Here is a 9,315-nt window from a genome sequence, read left to right on the forward strand (position 1 = left end):
TTGTGTACTGAAACATATCAAGAAAGTGAAAAGAAAAAAAAAAAAAAAAAAGTGAAAAGAAAGCCGCCTGCCTGCCAAGTGCAAGGTTCTGAGTTCAATCCCTAGTACTGCCAAAAAAAAGAAAGAAAAAGAAAAAGAAGCAAGCAAGCAAGCCTAGAGAATGGGAGAATATTTCCAAATAATTTTTCTAACCTGAACATATATACATACATGATAAACAATTACAATTAAAACATGAGCAATTACTAAAACTATTATTTATCCAAACACAACAGTCCAAAGGGTACATTAACAATGTTCAATAGCTTCCGTATGTCCGTATCACGAGACCTAGTTCACAATAAGATGACACCTAAGTCACCTCACCATGGATAGGCACTGTGAACTTTTTAAAAGACATGGATTTTTGTAGCACCTTTACAAATCTGTGCCATACTGCTTTCAATTAGGATTTTTTAGGCTTGTATTTTCCAGAGAGAATTAGATTACAGAATTTTAGGAAAGGAGGTCTAATTTACCTTTTAGTGGAATTGCCAGGTCCATATGAAGTATTTTTCAAACCAAGTTCTGTGGTTTGGACCCTCTGAACATCATTTTCTGCATGACATACTAAGGACCTCACAACTGAGCATGATATTACTTAATGACAGAAAGTAAAATAATCATAAACTTAAGCTTTACATAACTTCAAAATAAAGAAGTTTGAATTTTTAAATATATGAAAGGTAAGTTTGCCTTGATATCCCACAATGTTTTGTTTTTTTTTTTTATCAGATTTTTTTTTTCCCCACAATGTTAAGGTAGGTTGTCATATCTGTTTTTTGAAACAATAAAAATCCTTTTTTTAAAAATTAATTTTATTGAGAAACATAGCAATGAGACAGTTTCAAAACAGGTTAGTAGGACAGTTACAATAATTAATACATTGTATATTGTTGTCTTCATGAAAATCCATTGTTGAAAGCAATAAAAGTCACCCATACACACTCAACTTCATGGTAATGTGAATGATTTTTCTCTCCCGAACATATCTTTCACTATGGGGTGAATAGGTTGGTCCCAGAATTGCTCATAAAGATCAAAATCTATAGATCCACATATCTCTTACATAATGGCATTTGTATATAATCTGTTTATATCTTCCCATATTCTTTGTTTCTAAATTACTTATAATACATAACAATGTAAAAGCTATGTCAGCAGCTGTTACCCTGTGTTGTTTAGGGCATGAGAAAAAAAGTCTGTATTGTTCAGTACACATGCAATGTTTTTCCCTGAATATAGCTGATCTGAGATTAGGTCAATCTGCAGATGTTGAACTGCGAGGCCAACTGTCCTACATGTAAGGTCTCTTTGCAAATCTGCCCAATCTTATTCCTGATGGTGTTTCAAAAGGAAAAATAAGGACCTGATATTCACTATGTGACAGAAAAATCAGAGTACTTTTTAGGGAACGAGAGAAAATATTTAGGGAATGACAAAAAAACATACCGAGGTTGTGCCGCTTTGTCTTGGCATGTTCATGGATATGCTTCTTTGTGAAACAGCCGAAAAAGACACAATAGAGGCAAGAGTGCAGCCGGTTCAGGTGAACACCACACACATGGCAGACGCAGGACTTGGCCTGAATTCAGAGAACAGAATTAATAAACTGCAATGCAATAGTTCTCACAGGAAATATCCAAGCCAAAGATGCAAGGGGAAGAAGGGGAGAATTTCATCGCAAAGCCTTCCTATTCTAAAAGATCACTTGTTTATCCTTTCAATTGCCCTAGAGAAGAACTTACTATAGCTCAAAACTAGCTCAATATAAAAAAACAGCCGTAATCTTTCTTATGGGAATATTCACCACATTCTCCTCTCCAGCAATGCCATTCCCACTTCAGGACGGCAACTCACATCCAGCCACCTTTAACCTAGGCACCACTTGAGGTTCAACAAGCCAGGATCCAAAAGCATAGCAAATTAAGAAGCAAAATGATGGGCCAGGGAGATGGCTCGGTGGAATAAGCGCTTCCCTGGCAAGCGCAAGGGCCTGAGTTCAATCCCCCATTCCAAAAAGAAAAAGAAGCAAAATGACACAAACAAAACCACAAAATGAGAGCAGGACAAGAATCAAAGCAATAGACACAACAAAAAATATTAAGTTCACTGCCAGGCTACATGGTAGCCCATGCCTGTAATTCCAGTACTTGGGAAACTAAAGCAGAAATATTGGTGTGAATTTCAGGTCAGCCTGGGCTACAGACAGTTGTTCATGGATAGCCTAAACTATGTGGCAAGACCTACTTCAAAAACAAAGTTTAGGGCCGGGGAGATGGCTCAGTAGGATAAGCGCCTGACTGACAAACCCAACGATCTGAGTTCAATCCCCGGTTCCGTAAAAAAAAAAACCAAACAAAGTTTATTATCAAAGAAAAAATTTCACCTGCAGCCACATGAGAAAAGAGGCCAGTGTGGGAACCCCCACTGGACCATTTTGGAACAATATAACCATAATCACGGACAAGAATGAATGATTTACACTGGATAAAACCCCACACCCCTACTGAAATGAGTATCTGACATGAGAACTATATACAAGCTCTTTATGTCTTCTTCATAGCATAGTTCCATCTAAAAATTTTAGTGGCAAAGAAAAACCTTAACATTATCACAGTAGTAACTAGTTCATGCAAAAATCATCAATGGAAAAATAAAATGAAAAAAAAAATTTTTTTTAATCATCAATGGATGCTAAAACAAGGTTTAAGGAAAACATTAATCCACAAAAGCCAAAATTATGGGAATTCACCATAGGCAGATCAACCAATGAATGGATTAGACAAATGGTGGTATAAACACAACAGAAATGGAATGTGATACACCTTGAAGATCTGAGTACAAGTCAAAGGCTGAGTATAAAACAAGGCTGGGGAATTCTAGATGAGACTCTAGAGAGACTAAAAAATATAATGCATGATCCTGGGCTGAACCCATGTCATAAACAGAACCTTTGGGATAAGTGACGTTACAGTTTGGAACTAGAATGTACTCTAAAGGACCATGTGCTAAAAGTTCAGTCCCCAGTGTGGCACTATTGGGCAGGGGTGAACTATAAGAGGCAGGGCCTGGTGCAAGGTCTGTAGGTCATTGGAGACCTGCCCTTGAAAGATGTGTGGGGTACCAAAAAGGGGGGCTGTGTTTGTTCTCATTTCCCAGCTGTGAGCGAGCAGGTTTGCTCCACCATGCACTCCCGCCATCACATGCTACCTCACAGTTTCAAAACAATAGGGCCAACCAATCACAGATGGGAACCTCCAAAACTGTAAGCCAAATAAATCCTCTTATTTATTTATTTATTTATTTGTATTTTTTAGGGAAGGGCCTACAGGATGTTCAGTCTCATTACTAGGTCAGACTTGTGGTGATCTGCCTGCTTACAGCCTCCAATGAGCTAGGATTACAGGTGTGTGCCACCATGCCCAGTGAGACAGGGTCTTGCTATAGGCAGACTTCAAACTCAGAATTCTCCTCCCTCAGCTTTCTGAGTGCTGGCATTTGAGGCATGTGCCACTATGCCCCATGCCTGTTTCTGTACTTGATATGGTGGAAATGTGGTGCATGCCTGTTATCTATCTCATTCTACTCAGTGTTGTACGAGAACTGTGTACCTTGTAGACCACACCAGAGGCTGTTTTTCCATTGATGTCTAATATTCTGAGTATGTAATGCCACCATTTTATTCCTGATGACATTTTTATGTTAAAAGTATTACAGGGGCTGGGGAGATGGGTTAGTGGAATAAGCGCTTCCCTGAAAAGCGCAAGGGCTCGAGTTCAATCTCCAGTTCCGCAAAATAAATAAATAAATAACTATTGCAAATAATATTGCTGTGAACACTCTTATGTGTCAACCAATACCAAATTAGTCTTTTTATGTTTCCCTACTGAGCTCATTTATCCTAGAAGTTAAGTTACCTACAGAGCTATAGCAGGCTGGGGCAAAACATGTGGATTATCACAGAAAAGCCAGAATTGCTAGAATTAACTCAGATTATCATAAAACATATAATAATGTTTGAAGGCTGGAAACCAAAACTCAAAATGTTTAGATAATAAAGGTAAATAAATAATCTCCAGAACCTCTGAATGTTACTATATATAGAAAGACCTAAATAAAAGAGTCCTAAGACAACACTGTACTTGCCTATCTGGGTGATCCTGAAAGCCATCAAGCATCCTCTTAGGAGATGGAGAATGAACAGATACAAAGGCCATGTGAAACTGAGGCAGAGACTGGGCAGCATGATCCCAAGGCTGCAGATGCTGGAAGAGGCTGGACAACGTTCTCCTCCAGAGCCTCTGGAGGGAGCACCCTGCCCATACCTTATTTTGGAATTCTGGCCTCAGAGTTTGAAAGAATACATGACTGTTGTTCTAAGCCACTCAGTTTGTGGTCACTTGTTTGAAACAGCCCCAACAGGACTCATGTTAGTTGTTGCTCTAACTTCTACTGACACAGTCATTTTAGGACACAAATGCCCTAGACACTCTACTAAAGTAGAGTCTTATTTCTTTTCTGGAACAAAACACCCAACACTCACAAATTAAAGGAGGAAAAGGTTTATTTTGGCTTACAATTGGTAGTGGCTAACTTCAAGGCAACGCAGCATGACAGAAAAGCAGTAGCCCAAGGCATGGCATGCAGAAAGTAGCAAGTCTTCTTCCTTTTTTATTCCAATCAGGCTATAAGCCTATTGGTTGGTACCAGCCACACCTAGGGTGGGCCTTCCCTCTTCAGTAAATCCACCATCCACACCCAAAACTACACTAAACCATTCAATAGGCTAATGCACTATCACACACCCATGGATTCAATTACTCCCAAAAGCTCCATCTACCAGTACATGAAGCTTTGGGGCTAGATATAAGCCATAAAAGTGTCTTAGGAGCTAGGGACAGGGACACAGGGGGATGGTGCTAACACAGACACTCATAGTGGGGGCTCTACTTCAGGAGCTGATCGTTACTAGAGCTGCTTCCCACCTGGCAGAGACAGGTTTGTTCCTAGCTTGGCTTCTGCAAAGGAAATATGGCTCCTCAGCCAGCAGCCAAAGAGGGACAGTTGTGACTAAACAGCCTTCAGTTCTTTCTAATTTCACAGAAGAAGCATTCTGCAAGTGGGTGAGCATTCCTCGAAATTCAATCACTCCTGGAGCCAGTGCAGTGACTTCTGTAGGAAAGCTTTCAGTCATAAATTAACTAGAGTAGATTCACAGCCTGCAGGTACATTATGAAGTATAAGTGGGATGTGTATGTGACGAACAGAACAGTGAGACAAATATTTAACACCTGTTGATCTTACAATACAACTTTAGTCTATTCATTGGGTCCTAATGTTAAGAACACTTTTTTAACTACCCTATTCTCTCTTACCTTGTTTAATACTATCTCCCCACTCCAAGCAGAACAGGACAAGGACAAGAGGAACATAACCCTTGAGGCCAAACATGTGCAGCCTTGCGCCAGTGGAGTGATAACTTATTTGTACAGTGATCTTTTTTTTTTTTTTTTTTTTAGTGCAACTGGGGATTGAACTAGGCCCTTGCGCTTGATAGGGAAGCACTTATTCCACTGATGTACAGTGATTTTTAAGTCTAGCTCAAAGAAACAAACATGCAACAGCACATTGAGAGTGAATGAGTCACTCTCACTCACCTGACTCACATTCCCACAACTTCCAGCCACCACTGTTTCACTAAGCAGACAACTGCAAGACAGTAAGTTTCTTTTTTTTTCAGGCCTGGGGATTGAACTCAGGCCCTTGTGCTTGCCAGGGAAGCATTTATTCTTCTGAGCCATCTCCCCAGCCCCAGTAAGTTTAATTCTTATGCATTCCCTTCAGTGACTATAGGACCTCCTCTTTTAAAAACAAAAAGTACCAAAGTGGATATATCAAAGGGACACAAGAATTGGAAGAACTGAGTAGTAACGTTACAACAAAAAGAGCAACAAAGTAAGTTGATTATAATATAATAGATTATAACCCAAAGTATAAAATAAACATCTGGGCCGGCAAAAGTTCAGTGATCTAAATAAAGTGCCTGCTTAGGCAAGCTTAGGCAGGTGCAGGGGATCACAGTTTGATCCCCGACGCCACATGTTGCACCAGCCCTGCCCTCAGGGTGGGCTGAGCTGGCTCCCCACAATAATAATAATAATAATAATAATAATAATAATAATGTAAACATCAATTGGGGGACCAGGGAGATAGCTCAGTGGAATAAGTGCTTGCCTGGCAAGCACAAGGTCCTGAGTTCGATCCCTGATACCACCAAAAAAAAATCCACAAGTCCACACTTGTACAAATGATTGAATAAACACATATGTGAGAATGAAACATCTCCCATATGAAATATATCCACACACTGTATGTGGCTGCTGTGCCTGTGAGGGGTTAATGAACTCTCATGACAGTGTGGCCTACACATAGGAGTGACATCCATCCATACAGGACAATAGTTAGATGAAGGAGTCAACCCAGAGTGGGGAAGCTAACAAACACAAACCCCACCATACAGTCAATCTCCATCAACAGTGGTAAGACACCATGACAGTACTGCCCTTGAGACAATATAAGGAGAAGAGAACTGGACCTCCCTCCCCAAGCACTGTAACCACAGCTGAACTGTAAGAACTAAACTAGATGAAACCAAACTGAGGGACATTCTACAAAATGCTTGACCATTCTCCTCAAAGCCCTCCAAGCGGGGCTGGTGAGATGGCTCAGTGGTCTAAAGCACCTACTTAGAACAAGCTTAGCAAAGCACAGGGACTGCGGTTCAATTCCCCAGTACCACATGCCAGCCAGCTCCGCCCCCAGGTGGGCTGAGCTGGCCACACACACACACACACACACAAAATAAAAATAAACTTTAAAAAAAAAGCCCTCCAGGGCTGGTGAGATGGCTCAGTGGTCTAAAGCACCTACTTAGAACAAGCTTAGCAAAGCACAGGGACCGCGGTTCAATCCCCCAGCACCACATGCCAGCCAGCCCCGCCCCCTGGTGGGCTGAGCTGGCCACACACACATACACACACATAAATAAAAATAAAAAAAAAAAAAAGCCCTCCAGGCTATTGGAAACAGAGTCTAAGATAGTCACCATCTACAGAACCCTAAGAGAGCAAGATGGCTAAGGTAATAATGTGATCCACAGGCTATATATATATGTGTATAATATATATATATATATATATTATTCACATGAGATAAAAACCAATGAGATCTTATTAAATATGGAGTATAGTTAGTAATTTGCTAATATCTGTGTCAAATGTACTAGAATAAAGATTAAACTAGAAGAAGGGGGATATGGATATTCTGCTAAATGGAGAATAAGGCTTTATTTGAGAAGGTGGCCTAACTTCAACTAAATCCTTTCGTTTGCAGAACTACAATTACTCAGTAACTGAAGGAAATGCTAATCTCTTCTCAGCCATGCTCACAGACTGATGACTCCTACTGTCACCTGGAAAGATATAAAATGGAAGCCAGGCCATTAAACCATTTTAAACTTTGATACTTTGTATCTTTTTTTTACATTAAAAACCAATGAAAGCTGATTAAATACAAAGTATAATTAGTAATTCAAATATGGAGTATAGTCTTTTTTTTTGAAACCATATCTCACTATATAGTTCAGGCTGACCTCAAACTCATGGCAATCCTCTTATCTCAGTCTTTGGGAATTATAGGCATCCACCACTACGCCCAGCTCTGACTTCTCATTTTTGACCTCTGCTGCCCACACATTTAATGTTTCCCACAAACAAAAATGTACTTTCCAGATGCACTTCAGGTTTAGTGTCTTGCCTAGGATTACTCTTTCTCTAAAATGATTACCAGAGCTATAATTATGGTGGTGCCCATCTGTAATGAGGATTGCTAGTTCAAGCCCAGCCTGAGAAACAAGCAAGACCCTGTCTTTAAAGGGGTGGGGGTGGGGGATAGGGACTGAGTATATGGGTATGTAGCTCAGTACAGAGGTCCTGGGGTTCACCCCCCCCCCAGTGCTACAAAAATATTAAAGTTAAAGATAAAAATACACTGATTACCACACTTAAATTTAAAGTATTGTTTTTTTTTTTTTTTTTTCAGAACCAGGGATTGAACTTGGGTCCTTGCGCTTGCTAAGGAAGCACTTATTCTACTGAGCCATCTCCGCAGCCCCAAAAGCAAATATTTATCTTACCGTTTGACACCTACTATTTAAATAATTATAATGCTGAGTCCTCAACAGTTCAGAATTCACTCTGGATTACAGAATGGAAGATCCAAAATATGTACTCATCCCTTTATTCCAAAGGTTTCTCATTCCTCCTTTCTGAAGCAGTGACCTCAAGACTGCAAACACACACTTAAGGAAAGTATTTGTATTGAGTGAATTTTGGATACTAGCCAAGGTGAATCTCCTTTCTCTGTAGCTCTTTTTGTAAACCAAAAACTTTTCTAAGAATTTCTACTCAAACATTTGATTTAGGTTCCAAATTCTACATCTTGGAAGCCTTCCAGGTTATCACCCAAACTAATCCAGAATTGCTTTAATCAACAATTAATACTAACATATTTTACAGGGTTTTTTTTCACCTCTGTATTTGGTGAAAGTACTCTATGTACTACAGCTCCAGAAAGGGAGCTACACTTTGATGGCAAACTGCCATAAAATGAGTCAAAGAGAAATTACTTTCCCAAAGTGTCTATAAATGCACTACTGTTACTACTAGTAAAATGTTACACATCTTTTTGTGACTAGTTTGTCTTTACACAGTATAGCAAGAAATTTGTTACATCTAACAGACACCAGAAACGTGAAGCAAAATTTTAAACACCGTAGTAATACTGAGTCCTAAACATTTTTAGACTCAGCAGCTTGAGTTCCACTGCAATTCAAACCTAATTTGGGCAGAAAGTTACCAAATTTGTTTTTCTCACATTCTGCCTCTCAAAAGAAGAATCAAAGCTTGAGCATTCAAACCACACCTACCTTCACCAGGGGGTTCATTTCTATAGTTAAATGAACTGTCTGCTGTGGACAGGTCAATTTAGCAAGGCATTTTTGCTTGTTTACAAAGGCTACAATCTAGGCGGACGGAATAAACTCCATGGCAATGCACTCACTTTAACATGCAGAAACCCTCGGTTTCAATCCCAGCTCCAGAGATTAAGGGAGTAATTTAAGTACTGTTATAGTAAAGTTCAAGTCTTTATTTTATTATTCTTTCTTTATTTATTTTTTTCCTTTTCAAAGTTTTATTGAAGGATTTTTTTTTT

The 9,315-nt window shown here is 39.5% G+C and overlaps 1 protein-coding gene across 1 annotated transcript in view; it reads right to left on the minus strand.

Annotated features, from left to right (window-relative positions):
• Positions 1 to 9,315, minus strand: part of Usp22 (ubiquitin specific peptidase 22) — a 34,541-nt gene that overhangs the window by 22,047 nt on the left and 3,179 nt on the right. The window contains exon 2 of the mRNA XM_004640339.3: positions 1,492 to 1,624. Within this exon, the coding sequence (XP_004640396.2) occupies positions 1,492 to 1,624 (133 nt within the window). The remainder of the gene's footprint in view (positions 1 to 1,491; positions 1,625 to 9,315) is intronic.

Source organism: Octodon degus, unplaced genomic scaffold (genome assembly GCF_000260255.1).
Source record: "Octodon degus isolate 3935 unplaced genomic scaffold, OctDeg1.0 scaffold00122, whole genome shotgun sequence".
In the NCBI taxonomy this organism is placed as follows: domain Eukaryota; kingdom Metazoa; phylum Chordata; class Mammalia; order Rodentia; family Octodontidae; genus Octodon; species Octodon degus.